Source organism: Phascolarctos cinereus, unplaced genomic scaffold (assembly GCF_003287225.1).
Source record: "Phascolarctos cinereus isolate Bilbo 61053 unplaced genomic scaffold, phaCin_HiC Scaffold_5;HRSCAF=322, whole genome shotgun sequence".
NCBI classification, from domain to species: Eukaryota; Metazoa; Chordata; class Mammalia; order Diprotodontia; family Phascolarctidae; genus Phascolarctos; species Phascolarctos cinereus.
The window spans coordinates 90,256,947-90,284,587 of NW_027555958.1; the positions used below are offsets into that span (position 1 = coordinate 90,256,947).

Consider the following 27,641-nt stretch of genomic DNA (forward strand, 5'->3'; position numbering starts at 1 on the left):
GACCAAACCTTCCTCTAAATGTTCCTAAGAGAAAAAAAAAGTTACTGGTGGAGAATGGTGTTAAAAAGGAGTGAAAAGAGAAGAAAGAGACTGTTAGGGACTGGGACACCAAAACTGCCAATGATATGCTCTTGTAAGGAAAGAGTTACCCAAAGCCGGGGTGACATGGCCAGGCTTTATTAAGGGATTTGCTTACAGGAAGGAGGCCCTGTGATAGCACCTTGTGGACGAACAGCAAGCATCAGGAAATCTGTAAATTTAGAGGTTTAGTCCTTAAGCTATTCATATATTTTTAGTGAGATTGTTTAAGGGAGGAGTGGACTGAAGCATATAATATGTGACCAAAATAGCAGGATGTGTGAATATTCAACTAAGATGGAGTTGGTTACTAGCCTGCCGCAAATCATTGTTGACCTAAATAGAATATTTATGGGCTTCCTGCCCCTAATTATAACCATGATCCATTTAACTCGTGATGTGCATAACTGCAAAGATAATCCATTTTACCCACATGAGAATACAAACAAACTTTGCTTCCTTGACAATTTTTTCAAGTATGGCCTTATCAAGATGGTTTTTGGTGACTGTTCTGTTGTCTAATTAAAATTAATTTCAAGGGACCATTCTAATTTTTTGTGGCAATAGAATATTTTTTATTGAATATTTCTGGAAAAAAAGGCAGTTCTCAACTGAATTCTAGAAGTCTTTTCATTATGCTGAAATGCCCCAATAAGATTTGTTCAATTGAGACACCGCCTTTGCTCTATATTGCCCAGACTAGGGTAACTGACTGTTTAACTTGAGTTTGCTAATGGAAGGGGTTGTTGGAGACATTTCAAAATCATTTCAAAACTATTATGAAGTTAACAAATACTTGTTTTGTGGCCTTTATGTAATGGTTGCATGGGGAATGGGCAATATCATAAAAATCTTAATACCCAAAGTGCCTGATTTTTTGTCTCAAAATAATAGGTGAAATGTGAAGTGTTTCACATAAAATCAGACTCATTCATTTAATGACAAAAATATATAGAGAAGCCCTGGGAATTTTAAGCAAGAATAAGCAAGAAGTTCAAAGTTTGAAGTGATTATTCATATGCACATATGAGCAATTTTTCACCTTTGAATGGAGAACATTAAAGGTTGGAGTATGGAGTAAACAGAAAAATAGAGGGAAAGGTCTTTTAGATAAGAAGACTTATTTTTTCCCAACTATGAATTTTATGTTAATGAGATATTTTTTAGTATCTGAAGCATAGAATCAAAGAGAATGTTTGTTTACCTTTAATTTTAAAGTATTTTGATTTTCCTTGTCATTATACTCTGAATTTAGACATCAAGGATTATGAAATAAGTCATGCTATTGGATGGAACAAAAAGCAAAACAATTAAGAAAATAATAGGCATATATTTTATAGGTTTACTTAAACTTAAAGATTTTAGTATATACTTATAGGGGCTCAGTATTTTATTGTGTAGGTGTTCAACAGAAAAAAATATGCAGCCAGAAAGACCTGAGTTTAAGTCTCAGTTCTGTGTGATTCTTGGAAAATCACTCAGCTTCTTCGTATTCTAGACAACTCTCTAAGAATATAAGTTTCAGGGAGAGTTCTAACCCACATGGATAGAGGGAATTTCCTCGACTGAGAGTTCCCTGTGCCAGTGTTTTCTCAGGTCCAGTCTTTCTCCTAATCAGACAGAAAAGAATGACTTGTAGAAACTTTTAAGATTACATCTACGTATCTGCTAACTCAACAATACCACTAGAATGGGGAAGATGGAAAGGACTCATACATACAAAATATTTGTATCAACACTTTTTTTGTGGTAGCTAAGAACTGGAAATGAAGATGATATTTGTAAGTTGGTGAATGCTTTAACAAACCATGGTATACAATTGGAATAGAACATTACTTTTTGCCACAAGAAATGACACAAAGAAAAGATTCACAAAAATGTGGGAAGACGTATGATCAAACACAGAGTAAAGTGAGCAAAACTGAGAAAGCAATTTATGCAGTAACTACAGCTTTATAAACAGCAAGTTTGAGAGACTTAAAAACTGTGATCCATAAAATGACTAACTGTGGCTTCAGTAGACTCATGATGAAGCATCTTTCCTACCTCTTCATGAAGAACTGATAGATAGAAACTGACAGGATGAAGCATGACATTGTAGACATTGCCTAGGGGTGGCTGTGTTTTCCTTCGCCATACTTCTTTTTGTTATTGTTGTTATTGTTCATCCTTCATTTTTGAAGAGGACCAATGTCATCATAAGGGGATGTCTTGATTCACACTCGAATTAGATTAAAGTGAGGTAGAGTTACAGTAGTGAAGTTGTCAGCCCAACTGTCTTCCAGAGTCGTGAGTCCAGTAGCAAGACAAAAATCAAGATGACTGGTGATGATTTGGGATGCAGTGGATGACCTTGGCATCTTTGATAGCTGACCTAACTGTAAGCATTCCACAGCTCCTGCTTCAGCTGCCTTCATGACCACTGAACAAATTATTCTCATCCACTCATTCCACCAGGGTAAATTTTCACATGCTTGGGGTAGACATCCTCCTAACTCATTGATGGGTTTAAGGTACATTGGTTACTCTCAACCTGGTTTAGCCCATCTGCCAAACTGGTTTTACCTGGAGTGTGGCCACTGCATATGCTACAGCTTTTTGGAGTCACAGGTAGAGTTGTTTTTGTTTTTGAGGCAGGAAAGGTGAGCACAGCTGGAAGAAAAAAACTAGCAAAAAAGGGAAAAAATATTAGCAATGGAACTTTTTAATGCACAGAAAAGAAGAGAAAAAAGAGCAGACAGAGAAATAGACAAATCAGGACATCTTGGAAGCAAATGTGTTGAATGTACAGTTTATTTTTTCAAATTCTATACATAATAGTTTTAATTTTATACATATGGAAATGTTGTTCAAATTCTATACATAATGGTTTTAATTTTATACATATATGGAAATGTTCAGGTTTGTCATGTTTAGCATAACAAAAAAACCCTAAAACTAAAATCCTGAAAAAAATTGTTTTAAAAGATTATACCATAGTATATATTAAGCCTCTGTTTCTGCCCTCCTTTCTCTGCTCCCACCCCCATTCCCATGAAATAAGTATTACGTAATGAGACATTTTTTTTTACTTTGTCTTATTAGAAATCCTGTATTGGTGTTCCAGTGTGTCCACCGCCATGTCATTTGCCTAGACTGTTTCCATTTATACTGTGTGACAAGACTGAATGATCGACAGTTCATTTATGATCCAGTGCTTGGTTATTCCCTTCCTTGTGTGGGTAAGTCTATCTTTTAAATTTTTTAACCAACTTGAAAAAAAAGAATTATTGACTTAAAATTGAGTATAGCTTAAGCAAACCTCTCTTAATGACTTGATGACCAAAGTATACATTTATATTTATGTATATACACATATATGCATATATATATATATATATATAAACATTTATTCTTTTCATATTTATGTATGTACCTCTGTGGATTATTACCTATCTCTGTGGATTTATCGCAAGGGTATCATGATATCATTTCTGAAATCAGCCAATGAGTATTTTTTTTAGAGCAAAATACATACATAAGACTTATAAACACTATAGAACCATAAATGGAGTATAAAATATGGTCTCTGCCTATGAAGAACTTAGAGTCATATTGTAGAGAGAGCTTTAACATTGGTGTGGCAGTAAATGATGTGGTACAGACAATATATTTAGTAGGATTTTGTAGGCAGTGCTGATCAGTGTAAACTGAGTTTATGTAGAAAGTCTTTGTAGAGCCACTAGTGTGAGCTGATCCTAAAAAGCAGGAAATGTGTGAATTTTCTGTTGGTATCCCCAGAGATTTGCAAATAGTAAGCATGGTCCTTAGCATGGTGGGTGAACCCCCTGTACCAAACTAACGGGAAGACATACAAGAGTCATATAGCATGAGAAGCTGTGGATATGTTGAGACCTGCGTTGTTGGAAGAAATATTCACAGTGATGTGATCACAGAGTCATTTGAGTACTTTAGTCCTTGAATAATCATTCTAAAATGTCATCTTGGCTCTAAAAAGTATTTATGTAACAAGCAAATTTGTATATTTTTTTCAGATAAACATTTTGTTTTCCAAGTTGTTAAGATTTTAGCAACATACTAACTTCAACTCTGAAACAAATAAGTTATTAACTGTGTGCCCTGATCTTCAAGTGCTAATAGGAAATTTAACAAAGACATCTGTTAGAAATTATTTTTATCAGTTGCCACTGCAGTTTTGAAAGACAAATCTCTAAAGAAATGTCAAGTCTCAAATCATCTGAGTTGTCTTGTTGACAGGGAACACAGTAAATAGATGTACATTATTTTTAGAGTTTAAGTCAAAATTCCTTATTGCATTTCATCAGTTATGGCTGTCGTAATCCTATCTGTCCTTGATAACTATGGTCAGAAGGTCATGGGCACACCTACCTTCAAAGAACAGAGGCAAATATGAATTTTGGAGGCCTCTCTGAAACTTGTGTCATGATAAATAGCATGCCCTGAAAACTGGACCCAACATTAGTCCCTCCATGCCATGCATGTCCTCTGAAACCAACTTTTGTCTGCATTCTATTGAACCCTTTGCCTCTTGGGTACAGAGGGAGAAAATTCAGCTGTTCCAAGCCTCTCACTGCTCAATGGGTCCTTAATCTATGACATCACTGCTTCTAGTTGTTAGAAGCTATAGTTTGGGTAATTTTAATCCTGTTATAACAAAACACGCCTTTACTGACCTCTGACCATAGCAACATGGTATCGTTTGTATGTTTTATAAGATATAAATGTTTTATACTAGTTCACTGTTTCATAAGTTCAAAATATCTGTCTAGGAGGAGTCAAGTTGTTCTCCTTAGCTAGAATAAAACCCAAGTGGCTACCTACTGTTGGTATTAGGAAGTTAATGACATAGTTCCTCCTTTTTAGGAAGCGATAAATCCACCTATCCACCAACTAGTTTTAAATTTCTTTCTCTAATTTTTCAGGTACCTGTCATGATAACCAATAATTTATACTTCATGCTATTTTAAAAGAAATGTCATTTTGATATGTGTGAGTGTGTGTGTGTGTGTGTATCTGTGTATGGGTAAGCATGAAGCTTTTTTCTAATCCTCTGAGGGACAGAGTTCAAACAGATCATCAGCACAAGATCACAAATTCAGTTTGAAAACTGGAAGCAATTACTGAAAGATTCATGCTTTATGTATGTACCATAGCTTGATAAAGTGTGTTTGTTAGTGCTTACTGACTCGTTTCTGTTAAGAAAAAGGGGAGTTACCATGGAAAATCTATACTTTGGATTGAGTTGAAGAGTGTATATTTTTATATAATGCTCAGTGGCTGCTCATTATACTAGAACCAGAATAAATCAGCCTGGAAGGATGCCATGAGCATTACTTTAAAAAAACAAAATTATTAAGTAAGTTTTTGTGGTGCATAATGTATTGAAATAATTGTACTGAAAATTGTACTGATGCTCACTTTTTGCCGTAGCTATTTTGAGCTAACTGCCATACAAGCTCCTTCCTGGGGCCTATTAGGGCATGGAAGTGACCCTATCCTATGTTTTCCAAGGCTCTGCCAAAGGAATCCAAGCTTTAGTAAGTCCTACCAATGTGAAAAGCCTTTGTTTCCATCCCACATAGACCACATGTCTGTGGTCTGAGAACCAGATAAATTTGGAGAGAGTCATCCCTAGCAGTTTGGCCACAAAATAATATGTGTATATATATATATATATATATGTATATATATGTATACATATATGTATAGTTATATGAATATTTGTATACACATGTATAAAGAGACAGAGATACAGAAACATATAGATATAAGCATATATACATATATATATATATATATACATAGGTATATATATGTGTATATATATATGTGTGTGTATATATATATATATACTTGTGTGTATGTATTTATACACCATTAGCCACCACTTCTGCTTAACCATATCTCATGAGGCTAGGGTAAAGGGGTAGGGCTCCAGTCTGTAATCATGGAGTACCCACACAGAAGAAATCAGACCTTTTGAAATATTACAGGAGTTTGTAGCTAAAGGAAGATCTCCTACACATATTCTAGCAATCCTTTTTCAAACATTATGACTCTTTGCACAGTATTAACTTCCACCTGCAGCAGCAAAACCACTGAAGCCACAAAATCTCATAAAAATTTAGATGTCAAGTGAGTAAAAATGAGATTAACCAAGTTTTCTACTATTTTTCTACTCTTTCTTTCTCTGAGTCCTTCAAATATTAGCCCTGTCTTGTGTCAGCAGATGATTTCCCAAATCATATTGATTCTACCACCCTTTCTGGTGACAAACAAAATCTTGTTTAAGCCATTGATAAATGTTATGATGATGAGTCATATGTACATTACTAAACAACATTCATGTGAATACATGCCTTTTTTGGAAAATGTTATATACTTTGCTCATATCTAAGAGGTGAAAATCCATTTTATTTTAAAATAAGAGTTGTTTTGAATTTATGAAGAATAAGCATAATGTTGTGTTTTGTATTATTTATAAAAAACAGTCAATATTTGGAGAAGTGGTTGTAGAAATACCTTCTGAGCCAGGAACACCTGGTTTCAAATTTCAGCTCTGATACTTTTAAGCTCTCTAATTCTGGATAATTCACTTAATCTCTAGGTAACCCAGGAAATTCTCTAAGGCTAACATTGCAGAGGAGGAAGAGGGAGTTCTCACAGGAAGCAATCATATCTTTGGCAAAATAAATAAATAAGTGAATAAAATTAAAAGCAAAATATGACAAGGCTTCACTGCATTCCAGGCGTTTCTGCTGCTTCACTCTTTTTTTAATAGTACTGTTTCCCTAAGTACTTGTCAAGATAATTTTTAACATTCATTTTTACAAGACTCTGAGTTCCAAATTTCTAGGCAGTTTGATATAGGTTATACATGTGCTATCATGTAAAACATTTCCATATTAGTCACAGTTGTGAAAGAAGAAATATCAAGAGGAAAATAAAACACAAAAAATAAAGTAAGTGAAGTATTCTTTGATCTGTATTCAGAGTCCATCAGTTCTTTATCTGGATGTGGATAGTATTTTCCTTCATGAGTACTTTGTCCTTGTCTTGGATCACTGTGTTGCTGAGAAAAGCTGAGTCACTCGTAGTCGATCATCACACAATATTACTGATACTGTGAACAATGTTTTCCTGGTTCTGCTTATTTCACTCTGCATCAGTTCATGCAGGTCTTTCCAGGTTCTTCTACAATCTGCCACTTCATCATTTCTTGCTGTATTTCTTACTGAATGTATTTCGTTACATTCATATACCACAGCTTATTCAGCCATTCCTCAATTGATGAGCATCCCCTCAATTTCCAATATATAGCCAAAATAAAAATGGATGCTATGAATATTTTTGCACGTGTAGGTCCTTTTCCCTTCTTTATGATCTCTTTGAGATACAGACTTAGTAGTGGCATTGAAGGATGAAAGAGTATACATAGTTTTAATTCGGTCTATTTTTGCTTTTGCTTTGTCTGAGATTGGGATTGCTACTTCTGCTTTTTTTTTTAATTTCAGCTGAATAGATTCTGCTCCAGCCCCTTACTTTACTCTGTGTGTGTCTCTCTGCTTCAGGTGTGTTTCTTGTAAACAACATATTGTAGGATTCAGGTTTTTGATCCATTCTGCTATCTTCTTTCATTTTGTGGGAGAGTTCGTCCCATTTACATTCACAGTTATGATTACCTAGTGTGTATTTCCCTCCGTCCTATTTTTCCTCTTGTTTGTCCTCTCTCTCCTTTCACCCTTTCCCTCTTCACCAGTGTTTTGCTTCTGTCTATAGCCTCCCCTGGTCTGCCCTCTCTTCTCTCAGAACCCCCCTCACATTTACTTAATCTCCTCCCCTCCTCCTTTCCTGTCAGGTAAGACAGATTTCTATATTCAACTGATTATGTATATTATTTCCTCTTCGAGCCAATACTAGTGAGAGTGAGGTTCAAGCGATGCCTATTACCCACCTTCCTAGCTTTCCTTCTACTGTAATAGGTTTTTTGTGCCTCTTCATGTGGAATAATTTCCTCATTCTGCCTCTTCCTTCATTCTGCACTTAGTATACTCATCCCTTAATTGCTTTTTTTAATGTTGTTCCCTCAGATTCACCTTATAGGTGTACCTTTGTCTATGTACAGTCTTTCTAGCTGTACTATTAGTGGTACAATTTTTAAGAATTGCAAGTATCATCTTCCCCTGTAGAGATGTAAACAGTTCAGCTCCATTGAATCCCTTATGTTCTCTTTTCCATGTTTATCTTTTTAGGCTTTTCTTGAGTCTTGATATTGATATAAGATTTTTTTGTTCATTTCTGGTTTTTTCCTTTTGAAAGCTTGAAATCCTTCTATTTCATTGAATAACCTTTTTTTCCCCCTTAACATATTAAACTTAATTTCACCAGATAGGTGATTCTTGGTTATAGTCTTAGCTCCTTTGCCTCTGCAATATCATCTTCCATTATTTCTGATCCTTCAATGTTGCAGCTGGGCAAATAGGAAGCCTGTGGAAACACCCCCACCAACCTCAGTACATGCCAGATACCAGCACTAGGATCCTGGCTCAGCACCAAGTAAGCTGTCAGACCCCTGAAATTTCCAGGAGTGCCAGGCAACCCCTACTTCACCCCCTTAGCATAACACCAGACACAAGGGTCCTCCATGGGTCTCAGAGCAACATCAGTGCATCACCAGGCAAACAGCCAGGGCCTCGAGCCCTGGCGCAAGAATCCTGAGACAATGCTCCTTCCAACCCAGAGCCCAAATTTAAAAAGAAAGGAAAAAGGCCAAAAAAAAAGATAAGCAAAAAAAGAACAACAACAACAACAAAAAATCCGACCATAGAACATTATAGTGACAGGGAAAACCAAGACACAGACTCAGAAGAGAACGACAGTGTCAAAACCTCAAAGAAAAATGAGAAACGGTCTCATGCCCAGGAAGAACTCATGTAAGAACTCAAAAAGGAACTTCAAAATCATTCAACAGAGGCAGAAGAAAAATTAGGAAAAGAAATAAGAGTGATGTAGGAGAATTATGACAAAAAGAGTAAACAGCTTAGAAAAAGAAAACAACTGCTTAAAAAGTAGAATTGGCCAAATGGAAGAGGAGATACAAAAATCCACTGAAGAAAACAACTCCTTAAAAAAAAGAAAGAAAATAACTCTTTGAAAAGTATAATTGGCTAAATGGAAAAGACAGTACAAAAGCTAACTGAGGAAAACAACTCCTTAAAAGTTTTAATTGGATAAGTGGAAGCTAATGACTCTATGAGACATCAAGAACCAATCAGACAAATTCAAAAGAATGAAGGGAAAAAAAAGAGAAAATATACAATACTTCATTGGAAAAACAACTGAATTGGAAAATAGATCCAATAGAAACAATGTCAGAATCATTGAATTACCTAAAAGTCATAATCAAAAGGAGGACCTGGAAAGCATCTTTCAAGAAATTATCAAGAAAAACCACCCTGATATCCTGGAACCAGAGGCCAGAATAGGTATTGAAAGAATCCACTGATCACCTTAGGAAAGAGATACCAAAATAAAAACTCCAAGGAACATTATAGCCAAATTACAGAACTATTCTGTGAAGGCGAAAATACTACAAGTGGCCAGAAAGAAACAATTCAGATATTGGGGAGCCACAATCAGGATTACACAGACTTAGCTGCAGTATCACTCTTAAGCAAACACTGCCTTAAAATTTCATACAACAGGACTCCAAGGGAACAAAACAAATCATTTAGATGAACTCAGAAGGAAAGACATCACTGATATAACACACGCAGTTGGCTTCACGTTGTTTCTCATCTGTAACAAATTTTGCTTTCTAATTTTAATTGAGAAAGTCATTGTGGAGTAAGTCATCAACTCTTGCTTAAAAAGATTTACATGTATTCCTCCATTAACCTGCAGTACAGCAGGAAACCTTGTTAAATCATATACTTATTTACCTTCTTCATTCTAGGAAAAAGTATGTGTATTTAATCCTTCAATCCAGCTGGTGCTTCATAAGTCAGTATTAAAAAGGACTTTATGTATGTATCTCCATTGTAAAAAATAAAATAAAATAGTAGTAGGATGGAGCACTGAGCCAAGAATATAGGAAGAAGTTGTGCAGCTTCATATTTTCCCTAGGGATGGGTTTTCCTTCTTGGTAGGAAGCCGTGTGAATTTTACAGATACCTGTGCATGTACACACATCAGATACATTTCTTGTATGAAATACTGAAGGACTAGACTACTCTGGACAGTTGAGCTTTTCAGATTGTTGATTTTGTAGAAAAAGACACAAAATTAGTTTTTGTATCATGATTCATTTTTCAACTAACTCTATCCAGTCTTTTTCAGCAGTTGAGTGCTTGGGTTCATTGAAACACTGCACACTTTCCCGAATGCAGAACAAATTGATTCATTCCTCTTCTAGTTTTTGGTTCCACTTCATGGTCGTGCTGAATTTTTGGCCAAAGAACATAGGTGTCTTTGCATGTGCAAGTATATACATATGTGTGCGTGCATGCATGCACACATACACACAAACACTACTAAACTTTATGTCTGCCTATTCCGCTACTTGTCTCAATATGAACAATATATATTTTCCATCCATTTTATTTTTCTGGTGTGGATGATTAGAATGATCTTATTTACATTATTCTGTACTGTGCTGTTGTGTGATATAATTAGTAAAATGTTATCTGTAAATAAAGGCATTTGGAGAAAAGTACCTCTTTAAGGCCAATATTTTCATGGGCATGCTTTCATTGCTCTGAATTATAGTGTTCCACAATGTTTTAAAATTGTTATTTATTTTTAACAATCTTTTAAAATTTTGAGTTCCAAATGCTCTCCAACTCTCCTATTCCCTCCACCTGCTGAGTAGGGAAGCAAAATGATATCAATTACACATGTGAAATTATGTAAAACACGTTTCCATATTAGCCATATAACAAAAAAAAGCAAAAAAAAGATAAAGAAAGCAAGAAAATTATACTTCAGTTTGCACTCAGAGCTTCAATTCTGTCTATGGCAATGGATAGCATTTTTTTTTTATCATGGGACTTTGAAATTGTCTCAGATCATTGCACTGATAAGAGTAGTAAGTCTTTCACAGTTGATCATCATTACAACATTGCTGTTATGGTGCACAATGATCTCCCATTTCTTCTCACTTCACTTTTCATCAGTTCACATATGTCTTCACATGTTTTTCTGAAACCACCCCCTCATCATTTCTTATAGCACAATAATACTGCGTCACAATCATGTGTCACAACTTGTTCAGACATTCCCCAAGTTATAAACATCTCTTCAATTTTCAATTCTTTACCTGCACAAAAAGAGCTACTATAAATATTTTTGTACATATAGGTCTCTTTTCTTTTCTTTGATCTCTTTGGGGCGTAGACTTAGTAGTGGTATGTCTGGGTCTAAGGGTATGCACAGTTTTATAGCCCTTTGGGCATAGTTCCAAACTGTTCTCCAGAATGAATGGACCAGTTCACAACCCCACAAACAGTTTATTAGTTTACCTTTTTTTTCCCTCTCCCCTCCAGCATTTGTCATTTCTGATAGGTGTGAGGTTGGTACCTCAGAGCTGTTTTAATTTAATTAGCATTTCTCTAATCAATGGTGACTTAAATTTTTATATGACTATAGATAGCTTTGATTTCTTCTTCTGAAAACTGCCTGTTCATATCATTTGACCATTTCTCAATTGGGGAATGGCTCGTATTTTTATAAATTTTGTTCAATTCCCTACATATTTGAGAAATGCAGCCTTTATGAGAGAAATTTGCCCTTAAATTTTTTGATATTACTTCATTGCTATGGTGCTTTTTAGCAAAATGTAGTTTAGCTGATTATCACTCTTAATTAGATCTTTTTTTTCCTCTTGTTATGTCTGAAATCATGATATCCCTGCCTTTTTAAACTTCAGTTGAAGCATGATAGATTCTGTTCTAGTCCTTTATTGTAATTCTGTCTGTGTTTCTATTTCAAATATGTCTCTTGTAAACAGCATATTGTTGGATTCTGGTTTTTAGTCCATTCTCCTATCTGCTTCTGCTTTATGAATGAGCTCATCCCTTTCACATTAACAGTTATAATTACTGTGTATTTCCCTCCATCCTGTTTTCTTCTGTTTATCCTTTTCTCTCTCTTTTTTTAATCCTATGTCTCCTCAGAAGTCTGTTAGTCTGTTTTGCTTTTAAGCAGTGTCTCCCTTTATCTGCCTTCCCTTTTATTACCCCCACCCCATATCTTTTATTCCTTTTCCTGTTGGGTAAGATAGATTTCTATATCCAGCTGAGTGTGTATACATACATACACACATACATACATACATACATACATACATACACGCGTGCACACACACACACACACACACACTCTTCCCTCTTTGAACCAATTTTGGTAAGAGTGAGGTTAATTACCTGCTTATTCCCCCCCTTTTTCCTCTCCACTATAAAAGTTATTCTTTATTTGCCTCTTTTATGTGAGAAAAAATTTTCCCCATTCTGCCTCTCCCTCCTTCTCACAATGCATCCATCCCTCTTTCTCACCTCTTCATTTTTTTAGAGATAATTCCAATACAATAGCCTCATATCCATACCTTCTGTCTATGGAGACTCCTTCTAACTGTCCTATTAATGTTAAAGTTCCTAGGAGTTACAGGTATCATCTTCCCATATAGGAAATTAAACAGTTTTACTTAATTGAGTCCCTTATGATTAATCTTTCATGTTTACCTTTTGTGCTTCTCTTGGGTCTTGTGTTTGAACTGTCAAAGAAATTAAGGATAGAGAATAGATCTTAGTAAGGCTTGTTTATCCCTTCCTGACGTGTCTGCCTAGATTACTAAATAACGACTCATTGGGGGAGGTAGGAGAAAATTATTGAACTTCCTCCTCAATTTTAGATTCCTGCAATTTAGGGAGCATTTATTCCAGTCAGTGGCTTTAATTTGGAGGGGACAATTTTCTTGACCCTGGTTAGACCACATCTGAAGAAGAGTGTGCAGCCTGAAGTGCCCCATTTTACATAGGGCAAGTTAAAGTTCATCTGGAAGAGGGCTATCAAGATGGTAAGAGGACTAGAGAATATGCCTCATGAAGATCACTTGAAGAAATGAAGGATGTTTAGTGTAAAGAAGGGAAAAATGAAGATGAGGGGCCAGCTGATGAGCATGATAGAAAAATGAGTGTTAAGAGGAAGAGAGGTTAGTTTTGCTATGTTTTGTCCCATCAGGCAAAACTAGAAGCAGTGTCCAAAGGGCAGATTCAGTCTTAATGTAAGGAAAATCTCCCTTCAAATTAGACTTAAACAAAAGTGAAGTGTTCTGCATCAGGAGTTAGTGGGTGGCCCCTCACTGGATAGCTTCAAACTCACTGACCACTTGTCAGCAGTATTTTAAAGGGAGTTCTTGTGAAGGTGGGGATTGGACTCCATGGTCTCTGAGGTCTCTTCAAATTCTTAGTTTTACTTAAGTGTTTGCATGTTGCCTCCCCATTTTGAGGCTGAACTCCCCAGCACTTAGCACAGTGCCTCCCACATAGTAGTCATTGGTAAATATGCTTGTGACTCTAGCATTGTTAAGTGCTTGCTGATTTGACTTGACTTACATTCTGTGATTCTGTGTAACCAGCAGGAGAAGCAACAGAAGGCTAGCCTGAATGGTATGCTAGTACTGCCATGATTTTCAAGAATGGGAAGAAAGCCTTCAGTGGTTTTGATGGAAGCTTTATGCATACACAGCTATGCCTCACTTTAATCCAATTCATTCCCAAGTCAAGACGTCACCTCATGATGGCATTAGTCCTCTTCAAAAATGAAGGATAAACAACAAGTCAGGGTCATAGATAATAATGGCACAGGTCATAAAGGTGTGGAGGGTTTGTGATTTGCATCAATTGAGGAAATTCTCATGACAGTGTAATCTTGGATTCATCAGAGTACCAAGTGTTCTAATACAGTAAATGCCAACACTCATTTGTGTTGCTCATCAAAATCGTTTCCATATTTGACAAACACTGGGCCCGATTATATGTATGTTTGAGTCTTTTCGCTGAGACCTACTCATGCTGGTTCTATTCCAATTGTTCTCTTTTAAATACACACATGCTATGTTCCTGCATCACAAATTTCAATGTCTCACAATCTCCCAAAGATCTAATTACCTACCCACTTGGAACCAAAATTGCATGAAGGGAAAAAGAGCTTGAATCTAATAACATTTTCTGGGCTTTCCTTTTTAAAGTCATAGCCGGTTTTTTTCTTTTTACATCTCACACAAATTTTTTACATTCTTGCCTTTCTAGGAAGGAAGAGGGGAATCCTCATCGTAAGATGGTTTCTGTGATGTACCTATTGTGTTTCTTATGTATTCAGTAATATTGTGACAACATATTTGTCATAGCATATTGTGACTTAACTTGTCACTATGTTCTCTTGAATATCATGAATGTTTCCCTGGAAATAATTAGATTTGCTGAAATGTCTTCTGTATAAACACTGATACTTTAAAGGGATATAGTTATAGTCAGTAAGTCAACAAACATTTATTATATGCTAAGGGTACAATGAGAATACAAAGAAAGGCAAAAACAGTCCCTGATGTCAAGGTGCTCATATTTTATCTGTACCCCATTCTTACCCCAAATATCTCATAAAAAATATCTGTGCCATCAAGGGTCACAATATTGAGATGTTGGTGGCTGCTTGCTCTAGACTACAAACTTGCTACACCTGTCTCTTTATCACTAACTGCCTTCTCCATTATCAATATCTTCTCCTTACTTCCCCCATTTCTCCTTCTGACCGACACTTTTCCCACCATTACCACTAATCTCTACAATATCCTTCCTTCTATATTTTCCTTTTCTTTTTTTCTTGTCCTTTCCATCTCCATTCATTGTGGTTACATTCCTCAGCTTTTGCACTAAAAAGGCTCACCTTGAATTGACATCACCAGTCAATCAGTGTGCTTCTTTACTTTCACACAATGAACACATGGGAGATAATTTTTGAAGGTTTAGTTCATCTCATTTATGTCATTCATTGTTGGATACCCATTGGATGTTCTCTCTACTGCTGAAACTGTTTCTTTATCATCATCCAATGGTTATGTCTAGTTCCAAAACTCTTCCAAAAGACTGAAGGTTCTGGAATCCTGGTCATCAAATCTAAGCACAAAATCAAAGTACATTGGCAAATACACACTCACATATACATACATACATATATACATATACACACATGTGTATATAGTTCTATAACATTCCTTCCTCCCCCAAATTCACATGAATGATCAATAATGATGGCAGTGATATGTGTGTATATGTACATATATGAATATAAATAAGAAAACTGTGTAGCACTGGAAGGCCTGAATTCAAATATGGCCTTTGATACATAGTAGCTATATGATCTTAGACAAATCACTCATGGCCTCCATGGCTGTGATGTTCTCTAAAAATCTAAAGTCTCAGAGCAGGTATAGAGCTTCTGTGTCATTGAAATCATAGGTCCAGTCAAATCAATCTAGATTTGTTATGTCATGAATGGAGGAAGCGTTCTGTATAGTAATTTCTTTCAACAATGAAGATCAGCAACTTTTCTACAGACCAGGGTCACCAAGAGGGTAGTGATTTGACCTTAGTCACCCAGCCATTATATTTCAGAGGCAGAACTTGAACCCAGATCTTCCTGACTCCAAGGCCATTCCTTTCTCCACTATGGCATTTTGTCTCTCACGTCATATAATCACTTAATCGATATTAGTTGAATTAAATCCTGCAAAATACCTCGTTGGCAATATGTTGCAATCTACTCCTGCTCACATTGTAAGTCTCCATTGCCCCTCTAATGAACTGAAACTTAAATTCTTCAGAGGCCATGATATTCCATCACTTGCAGCCATGCTGCATAGAGTATCACCAGAAGAATATTGACGTTAAAAAGATGGATCTTTGTTTCAGGGAGAAGTATAGGGTCATTAAAAGCACAACACAGTTTCCCAAATGCCATCCAGCACAGTTTATTCTTCCTGTATATTTTTGGACCCACTGAATTGCCCATTGTCTGTAGCTATCCAAGATAAACATACTGATGGAAGAGCTCTACGGGTTGTCCATCCAAGTATATATAATCATTTGGACAATAGGCACTTGGAAATAGTTAGGATTTAGAAATAGCTTTGTTAGATAGTTTTATTATATGTTGTACATCACACAGCACATATGGCACCCATTATGTTTTTGCCCATATCATTAGGTTATAATAAAGTTACACGTTAAATAATTTGATGAGCCAACTTGACATACCCCTGCTATGGATGTCATGCTGTTTTAGTAATACTCAGCGTCCTTTTGCTCAAATAAATTTCACTCCTAAGTGTTTTTTTTTCCCTTGCTCTTGCTTTTCCCTCTTCCCCACTCACTTTGAAAGAAAGGGCAATGAGGAGTGGTGGAAAGAAGCTTTTAAAAATTTTTGAAGAGATAGTATTCCCTTTTTATAAGTGAAAAAAAAAACATATTTCAGCTACAGTTTCACTACCTGCACTAAAGGTGTCTGGAGAGAAGCCAATGTGTGAAAAAGATAACCATAGGGAACCTTGCTTGGACAAGAATTATTTGAATAGTTATCTCTGAAAACATTTTTTTTTAAAGTTTGAATGTTCTTCAAGAACATGAGACTTTTTCCTTCCCACTTTTTGCTGGCATTTGCCACATTTTCTGGTCTTTTGCAATACTATACCTTTCATATACTCATGTACTGTTAATGTTGTTAATATTAGAAAATTGTTGGGGGGTTTTCTATTATGCAGGAGATTTTAAAGAGGTTTCTTACATCCTAAGCATGATTTACAAAAATTCTAATAGGCCATTTTAAAAAATTAGGATATGGAATTGTAATTTAATGGGAAAAGATCACTCAGGAAAGTAACAAATCTTAATCAAAACATACCTGAATAGGATCCATTGTGATCAGGGTCAATTATTGAAAATTACATTAGCGTTAGTTAAAAGCCCATTCACTGGTAATCTTTTTTTCATTTGACAATGTAAATATTTTTAATTCATAGAACACAGGCTCCAAGATTGGAGTCTTAATCTTTTTAGGTTAAGCCCAACCCAGACCCCTCCACCCCTTTAATATGCACAGATAACTCTATACTTTATGGTGGTGGTGGTGGTGGTGGTTCTTAAGCAGTAGGCATTTGTTGAGTGCATGCCATGTTACTGACAAGCATTGGGCTCGGGTCCTGAAGGTACAAAGACAAAACTGGAACTTTACCTTCCCTCTAGGAATTTGCATTCCAAATGAGAAGGCAATCTGTGTGTGTGTGTATGCATATATGCATGTGTGTATGGTAATGGGAGGGGATGGAAGAATAAGAATCTGGCAGAAGGTGGTATTTGAGCTGAACTTTGAATGAAACTTATCTGTGTATTCAGTGCACAGAGAACATAATATATTTTTGCTTTAGCTCTGACCTGTGATTTCCAAGATGTGAGGCCTATGATTTTTTCAGCCCGGTGAAGAAACTCCCTCAACCAAAACAAATCAGTGAGTCACTTGAACCTTCAAGTCTGAGAGTTGAGTGACGTGGGGGACTGAGGGGGTCAAGTGATTTTCCCAAGATCACATTTTCAGTGTGTATCAGACCTGGGACTTAAATGCAGATCTCCTACCACATTTTGCCTTGCTTTATACAGCTGTTATGTTTAACTTTTTTTGTTTGCTATAAAGTATAAAAATGAATCTCTCTTTGTTGGCTCAATTTAGAGCTCACAATACCATCCATAGCAGAACAAAAGCAAACAGTAGTATTTATGGAGGGTCACTGTGAATGATAAGATCTGTGTTATCACAGGATCATAATAATTTGAGTCAAAGAGGACTTGTGTGACAGGAATTTCAAAAAAGCATTGCTTCCTGCACAAATTGAATATCCACTTTCCTTTGTCCGTAGTTATATGCACCACTAGCTACAATATCATACCTTTGTTTTTGTGTGTATGCATGTGGTTAAGCTATAGTGTGTCATTAGATTTTAAATGCTGCATTACTTAGCTGCTGAGCAATTGCAGATAATGAGGAACAGCATAGTATTAGAACATCTTAAAGATATTCTAGTCTCTGCCTAATTTTCTCTTGCCCACCCAGATTCTTGGAGACTTCTCAGGAAATAAAAGTTATGCCTACTGTGCTATATCTGCATCATTCCAAGCAAAACAAGGACTTTTCTAGACTCCAGGCCTTAACACTCTAGGCCTTAAGAGATAGGTATTTGAGGCAGAGATTGCTTAGGAATCAATAAAAACATATAAGTATCTATATCTACATATATGACTATTAAGTATATAATGTATATCATATATACATACTTGTCATATATGAATGTATCTACATGTGTAACTAGTCTTCTAGTAATACCTAATTGTTTGTTGCTTACCATTATCATCAGAAACATTCATGAAGGGCCCACGAGGACCATGTCAAGTTCTCAACTTTACTTTGGTCACTTTTCTTAAATGCCATGCAGTAAGAGTGAAAGTGACATATTCCATCTCCTCGTATGGTGTCTTCTATTAATGAGACACCATGCACAGAATTGTCTTCGAGCAGGTGACTTCCAACTCTCTTTGAAATAATTATAAATGTGTTTAGTGGAGATCATTTGCATATCCATGAAAGACAGTTTATAACTTTTAATTTCTAAGCAGAACAGAGAAACAATTCAAATCATGAAAGACATATCAATACAACAAGAAGGGAAGTGGTTTAGTATGCTAGTGTGATTGACAGAAACATGTATTGTGCCTTGAACTAAATGATGCTCTTGCACGTTTCTAGTAAGTTCAGCATGATGTGTTCTTCTCAGAGGCATCATTGAGTGGTGGAAAGAGTGGTAGACTTGGAGTCAGGCAATACAGATTCCTACCATTGTTCTAGGAATGTTAATAGAAACACAATTTGCTCATCTCTGTAATTGTTGCTGTGCAATCATTTCAGTGATGTGTGATTTTCTGTGACAGAGATACTGGCAAGACATTGGAGTGGTTTACCATTTCATTCTGCCCCTCATTTTACAGATGAGAAAACTGAGACAAACAGGGTTAAATGACTTGCCCAGAATCACACAGCTAGTAAGTGTCTGAGGCTAGATCTGAACTCAGGTCTTCCTGATGCAAGGCGTGGTGTTCTATCCATTGCACCACCTCGCTGCCCCTCAGCTGTATAACAGAGAGAATGATTCACATATTATCTTGGTCATCGGATTATTGTGAATAAAACATCATATAAATGTTAAAGACCAGAAAAGTGAGAGATGATGATGAAGATGATGATGATTCTGACAGGAAGGGCCCCTTACTTGTTATAATGATAGAGGGCCAGATCAGTGAATTAAATGATATAGAGGACTTCCTAATGAGGAAACTCCTCTAGAAGTAGTGGTCCATACCCTCTATGAATTTTATGGGCTTAGATCTCTTCATGGGATACTCAGAGTTTAAGTGATTTGTCCAGAGTTTCACAGCCACTACATGGCAGCCACTACCTCTCTATATGTCTGATAATAGGTAAGAATTAGGAAGTAATCCTTTCATTATGTATTTTTCAGATTCTTACCAAGATTTTTGTGTTTTGTGTGTGTGTGTGTATAGAGGAATTGGGAATTGTGTAGAGGGTCTCTGTAGAGGAGTTGGGAAGAGTACATATCTATAGAAATGATGAAATAAATGGAAAATAAGAGAGATGGAGATTGGGAGAATTAGTATTTTTTTTGTTTACATATATATATATATATATCCTTTCTTCCTGCCTCTCCCCCTCCCCACAGCTCCTTACAATGTGTTATTAGTCACCTTTCAGTTTAGAATAGACTTTCCCTGAGGTCCCTTCCAGCTCAAACACTGTTTGACTGTGATTCAGTAATTCTTAGACAATCACCAGTTTATTGTTACCTCCAGGTAAAGAGAAGGCTTGCTGGAAGTGAACCTGTCCATCAGACTCTCTTTTGCTACAGTAATGTGACATAATGGTGCTCCCTAAGGTGTACCTTAGCTATAGTTATCATCTTTCTCTACATGCATCATGGCATAAGTGCCCAAAGTTGCTATGGGCAACTTGCTAACATATTGGCTGAAAACCTCACTTTAAAATCTGGGCTGCCAACCAAATATTTCAGAAAGTGATTCCTTATCACTCACTGCCCCCCCAATAGTTTTTTTTTAATTATCAAATTAGCTTTTCTTTTCAATAGAAGAGCCATTTACTTTTATGAGTTCTCTTTTAACACAGAGGTTGCTTAGCTTTATTTATAACCATGCCTTTAGTTCATATCCAGAAGCTCTAGATTAGCCCTTAAGCCTATTAAGACCCCAGAGTTAGGTGAGAGAAACTCTATCTAGGCCTAAAAAGATTGCTTTTGAGCCTATACTCTCTTTATGAGAAACATCATAATTGTTATGTCAAGTACAACTTAAGACTGTCCTCTGCACCATCCCGTTCCCCACCCACCTCTCAAGTTAGTTTGATTGCTGGATCTGCAGTTCTAGTTATATTCTCTTAGCCTAGAAATGCTTTGGGAAGAATGTAAATCATAAAGTCATAGATCTGGAGCAGGAGGGATCCTTAGAAATCATCCAGTCCAGCTCCCTTATTTTAGATTTGAACTCTGGTCTTGTGGATCCAAGTTCACCACTCCGAATTGTACCATGGTGCTTTCCCAAACTGACCTTCTCACCACCCTCTGTATCACTTTTCTCTGAGTTATGTGGCCTTGGAGAAGTCATCTAACCTTTCTGGGCTTCAGATAACTTGTCTGTAAATCAGAATAATATTCCACCTTCCTGAAAGCAAGGGAAAGGTTTACCTTATTCTTTGAAAGCCATTCTAACTCTAGGATGCATGTATCCTATATCATGCCCAAGAAATAGGATAAATATGACTCTTGAAGCTGAAACTTCCCATGGTAGAACTTCTAAGGGTTTTGTCAGAGAAGTTAGTTACTGTTAAACCTTTAAGCATGGTCTGTTTTCTCAATGAGAAGCATGCATGCCTCTTTAACTATTCTGAACAACCAATCATAACAACTTCTAACTAGGTAGATCTGCATGAAATATACCTTCCATCGCTTCATCTAAGTGAATGTATACACATGTATATATACACAGGATCAATATAAAAAATGAAGTTCTTGCAGAAAAATGAAAATATCTTTCATAGAAGAATTATGAAAGTCTTATTTCATAAACCACAATTTGTGGAATAATATGAAATAATGAAACATTTTGAAGTTAACTAGATATTAATCTTATTTAACATCAAAATATTTTAAGCTTTAGCAGATATATTGTCATGTTATTCACATTCAGTATGCTCCTTTGAAAACTTTATCTGAACATGTGGATTTGATTGGGTGCAATGTAGTGTAATGAGAAAAGCACCTGAAGTGGGAGCTCAGAGACGTGGGCTACAGAATGCTGAAGTAGATGATCCCTAAGGAAACCTTCTATTTCAAAAATTCTTTAACTCTTTAAGTACCATGCATGTGTAATTCTTGCATGTCCAGGATTTTAGCTTGTTATATATTTGGTCAAACCTCTATTGCATTCCTTGGCAAAAGGATCAAAGATACTATTTATAGCTTTGAATTATATTATGAAGACCATAAAGGAAGAGATTTAGAATAGTAAAGAAGTTCACGTATTTTATGCAGAGGTTCAGAGAAGAAGGGAGAATATTAAGAAGTTTAGATGACCTCTGTAGTTCAGGCTAGGATGTTACTTATGATAGTAGAACACAAGACACAGTTTCTAGAGGGAAAGGATTATTGTTTCCCCCCTTGCCCCACCTTTAAGAAGGTTAAAATTGTAGGTGAAACTGAAAGATTCCAGACAAATGCTTAATTAACCTAGTAACTCTAAAATTTTTTGATTCTATGGACAATGTATGACCAGAATCAGCTATTTGCTTAATGTCCTTAAAATATCCTTAGTACACTAGAGAGGCATCACGGTATAGTAGAAGAAACACTTGAATTAGGATCAGAAAATAAGAATAAGAAAAACTGAGTTTGATTTCCAGGGCTAGTTTTTACTATATAAGTGAACTTGGGCAAATCATTTAATCTATGATGGCCTTGATTTCTTACAATCCTCCATGGAGGTTTGGACTAGATGAACTCTAAGACCACTTTTAGTTCAAAATCTATGATCCTTCAAGTGGTAGTATTATGGCTGCCAACTAATATTTTAATCATGATAGTATTCCTGCACTGTCCTCAAGGATATCTTCGAAATTGAATAGGGACTCTATAAAAGGTGAAGTTCTCCAGATGCTCCAGTATGCAAATGATTATTTTACTGATGGTAGAAGCCCAGGACTATTGCACAGACTATAAAAATGGCAGCCTTACTAACTCAAAAGAATTCAGCCTCTCTATACAGGAAAAATCAAGTGGATGAAGAATGTTTATTTCCCAGACTGTTGTTGTTTAGTCTTTTTTTTCAGTTGTGTCCAACTTTCTGTGGCCCCATTTAAGATTTTCTTGGCAAAGACACTAGAACTGATTTACCATTTCCCTTTACAGCTCATTTTACAGGACAGGAAACTGAAGTAAACAGGGTTAAGTGACTTGCCCAGGGTCACATAGCTAGGAAGTGTCAGGCCAGATTTGAACTCAGGAAGCACAGCACTCTATCCATGGTGCCACCCATTTCCCCAGACTATGATATGCAATTGAATGGATGACCTGTAGAGCTTTTCTGTTATTTTCTATACCTGGGGAAGATACTGTAGATGGACAGTGAACAGAGGCTAATGCTGAATAAAAGAAAGAGAGCAAGCTGAATTCCTTTTGGGTAATTGTATAGTATTTTCTTTTATCACTATAAGCTTCTCTCTGAAACATAGGCCAGTATTTTTAAAATTAATATTCTTCCAGTAATGTTTTATGGCTACAACTCATGGAAAGTCCTAGTTTCCAGAGAACTAAAATTACAGACTAATCATTGACCCATAGAGTTTGGTATATGATATGCTATGTTGCTAACCAAGAACTGTGCAAGAAAAGCCATGCAAAGAACACTATCAGAGAAATATATGACTGGAAAATATATGTTGCAAGAGTGAGGGAGGAACTGATAGTTTATATGCTTCAGTGATACCCTTATAATATAAAGAGATTTAGCAAAATGCAGCACCTTCTACCCCATTCAACTGGTTGAATCATTCATGGGAAACTTACAAGAGTACCTGGACAACCATTACACCGTAGGAGATGTGGATAAGTTTTGATCTTCATTTTTGGAGGGAATATTCACACTAATTAGACCACGAAGTTACCTGAGTACCAAAGTATCATGATGGTACCAATAGCTACAACACATTTGGAAATATTGAAGCAAAAAAGGGGGAAATGTGAAATAGAATTATGGGTAGGAAGGACTCTTAAATACAGGTAGATTTAATGAATGGGAAATCATTAATCTAAAATTTATCTTTAGATTTCTCTTTTGTGGATTTATGGGGCTTTTTTAAAAAAGTGATTCAGCTGGTCTAGGATAGAAGAAGGCCAATTAATACTCATTGATTTGACTTCTTTCCTTAACAGTGACTATTCCATTTGCTTAATATATAGTACAAACAAGGATATAAGGGGGAAAGCAAAGTCAGAATGCTACACGGAATCTGAACATCATTTTAGACCTATCACTGCATTTTATCATCTAGACACATCATTGAAATCAGTGTTGTGTATTAGATTACAAATCAGAACTTAAGGAGTAGATTGGGTTCCCTGAAAAAGACATGGAAGTGTTTAAAACATCTATAGAGTCAGTGTTACAGTGAAAGGAAATGATAGCCATACTATTTATCAAATTGTATGATAACTGAATAAGCCAGTGAATTTATCTTCTCACACACTTCAACCCCATTTACTAAGATTTGGATCAAATGTGAAACCTGATATGTGGAAGATACATATACTGTACATTGGAAAGTGTTTTCTAACTGCATTAATCACTTGAAAACCTTGTGTAACTTAGGCTTTAAAAGGACAACTAAGTAGGCTTAAGTTAAAAATACCTTATAGATGTCCTGTTTTTCTGTATTTAACCAGAGAAATTCAGAAGCCTGGTTAGAGCCTCCTAAAAACATTTCTTTTACTGGTGGATAAATGAAAAGTTTTCCAACATATTCAGAATGGAGGGGCATTCAAAATTAACTCTCTAGTTTATTGATCTGACCAGAGTCTTATAGGGAATGAAATGTTTCCTCTGGTCTTACTTGACTCTTCTTTCTCTCTTTTTAATTTTAATGTTTTTATTCTGAATTTAATACAAAGATGTATTTAATATACAGAGCTACACTGACAAAAGAGGGTTATATGTGAAAATACAAATTTCCACTACTTACTACATTTTTCTAAGTATACCACAAAATTAACATGTTAACTTCAAAGCTCTCCTGCTTATCTGCTTTTCCTATCCTTCTTTTCATAGGAAGGTTTAGTTCCGAAGGTCCATGGCTTTCACCAATGACCTAAATTGCTTTTTTAAGTCCATTCATTCAAGAAATATTTAACTATGTTTGTTAATTTTTAATTTAATTAATTTAATCCTTCGCTAATTACAACACTCATCACAAATATAATATAAAAACCAGACAAGGAATCCATCTAGGAGTGTAGCATTGAGAATTAGTCAGGATCTTAATGATCATCTGGTCCAATTTCCTCATTTTACAAGAGAGAAATTGAAATATAAGAAGGTTAAGTAACTTACCCAAGGTGATACTATGATTAAATGTCAAATCTAAGATTCAGACAGATGTGATAAGGAGAGTATTTGTTTGAAAGGCATATGCTGCCCTAGAAATTTGGTTGGTCTAGAGGAATAGAGGCTGAATCATTCCTGTGATTTCCTTGTTTCTTGTAATGCAAAGAGCCCCACCAACGGAAAGCCAAGGTTCTAGAGGTTTAGTGCAATTCCAGCTGCGGGAGAGGCCTTCTTTTCAATCCAACATTGGTGTAATGGTGAATGAATATGGAAACGAAGAGAGCAGCATCCCTTTTTTTCATAATCCACCCAAATGTGGATGGAGTAGCCTGATGCTCTGTATGGAGGAAAAGGTAATTCATGATTAGCAGAGAAAATAATCTGAAAAAAATCAGAGCATACGACTGCTTAAGGGACTTAGTGTTGTGGTTCTAGACTTTGAGGAGACTGCTTCAGCTAGGAGTAAGACATGTTCAATTAAGTCCAGAAGAGAGGACCAGTCTTACCCAAGAGAAAATCCTCTGACTGACCAAGTCTTTGATCTTGCGATACCTGGCCTCTCCAGATATGAGCAGGACAATGAAATGGGTCTTCATACTTAACCTATATCATTATGCCTAACATATTGCTACATGTAGCCCTTTCTACTAAGTTCAACACCTACTTTTTTTTTTTGCCTAGGCAATGGGATAAAGTGACTTGCCCAGGGTCACAGCTAGTAAGTGTTATGCGCCTGAGGCTGGATTTGAACTCAGGTCCTCCTGACTCCAGGGCTGGTACTCTATCCACTGCACCACCTTGCTGCACCAACACCTACATTTCTTACACCTGCAACATCAACAGGTCTCAATATTTTCATGTATTCAAAATCCATTATATTCCTGGAGAGTTTTCTCCCTGTTTGCATATTTTTGTTCTTACTGGTCATCTTTTTTCCATGCACCTGAATGTCTCAGTCCAATTCTCCTCTCCTTGCTCTTCTGTGTGTGGTAAAGAGAAGGAAAAGAGACTCTCTTATAATGAAATAATACATGTATAATTCAGGCTTTGTGAAAGACCATTCATATAAAGCCACAGCTATTAATATTCCCTAAATCACTGAAACTGAACTGCTGCCATATCAGAGATCATTGTGGGAAATTCTCCTTCACTGCAAAGTTAGTTTTAATTAAGTTTTTGTGTCTGGAAAGTGAAAATCTAATTTTCTCTTTGACATTCTCTATATTACCATTTAGATAAAATGATGAAAATAATTAATTCCTCTGAAGCAAGCGTAAGCATCATATGTATAAAAATATTGCATCTAAATAATACTACTAATCACCAATCTGCTGTAATTTGTTGTTGTAAGTTCTTATTAAAATTCTAAAATCAGATTTATTCTTTATATTAGATACTAACGTATTACCTAAGATCAGGGGTATTTTTATATTTCTACTCTCTATTATTCATTATTGTAATTCTTTTACTTGCTATCATAGTGCTTCATGGTTTAGGAAACACTTTCACATCAAAACCCTATAAAGTAGGCAGTACATTATTTTCCCCATTTTAACTTATAGGAAACTAAGTCTTAAAGACGTGTTTCTTGCTCAGAGTCACAGAGTTAGGCTCAGTTTATGTGCTAGAATTTGAAGATTCCAAGTCTAGTATTCTTTTCTCTATGGCCCTCTGCAACAACCAAACTGGTTGGAGCAAAAAGTTTGCTTAGTCTTTCAAAATATAGTGTGAAAAATAGTTAGGAAAATACAAATTATACAGTTTTTTGGGAAAGAGTTTAGACTTCATTCATTAGTTTAAGGGAGAATTAACTTCAGATTCTTATGGGTAGATGTGAAACATTAACAACAAAATTTGAGAGAGATCAGTTAGGCAGTGTCAACTGCAGCTGTGAGAGGTAGAGAAAATCTGTGAAGATGCATGTAAGACCCTCCAAATCAAATTAGCATGCACTTTGATACTCATCAACTTCAGTTCAAAGGTGGGAATAGGTGAGGTTGTTGACAAATATATTGGAAAAGATGGATCAGAATGAAGGAATAAGAAAGATGAAAAACTTGTGGACTACCCAGATGGCTTATGCCTCTACATCATTAAATATGATAATTATGAGAAATGAAACATTAAAGATTAAATTAAAATTAAATGATAATTATTTAAATGTGATAATAAATATGATATTATATCATCATGAGGACCTTCTTCAAGAAAAGAATTACTAAATGCCAGATGTCCTGAAGTAAGTGCCAGGAGAAAAGATATTATTTTTGTGGAAGCCATATCTGAATCAGCTGACTTGTATAGTAAAATCACAGATTTAGTAGAGCAAAGATTAGAATTAATAAAAATGCTAGAAGAAAGAATGTAAGTGAGAAAAAGATATGGCACTCAAGTTAGTCTATTCAGTCCTGACCTATTTAAGCAATTAATTGATAATGAAAAATGGGAAATGAACAGCAGAAGGAGCTGACACTTATTATGATAATCTCATACAGAAGTGTAACCGATATAAATCAATTGCCATAACAAGGTGACCAAAGGATCATGTAAAGAACCTTAGTCAACCAATGCTCAACTTACTTGAGAAGTTGTCAAATAAAATGTTATTTCTTATAGACGTTTACCTACATGTACAGGTTACTACATTATATTTAACTTGGTAAATATTCATTACTTGCCTCCTATGTGCCAGGTCACCACCAATGAAAGCAAAGCCACTTCATTAGGACTCCTAACAGCACAGTCCTTAGTAAGTTAATAGAG

General features: G+C 35.8%; 1 protein-coding gene across 1 annotated transcript in view; it reads left to right on the top strand.

Annotated features, from left to right (window-relative positions):
- The window catches only part of PRKN (parkin RBR E3 ubiquitin protein ligase), a 1,801,990-nt gene that overhangs the window by 1,201,461 nt on the left and 572,888 nt on the right, over positions 1 to 27,641 (top strand). Inside the window, exon 7 of the mRNA XM_020986759.2 lies at positions 3,163 to 3,299. Coding sequence (XP_020842418.1) covers positions 3,163 to 3,299 — 137 coding nt within the window. The remainder of the gene's footprint in view (positions 1 to 3,162; positions 3,300 to 27,641) is intronic.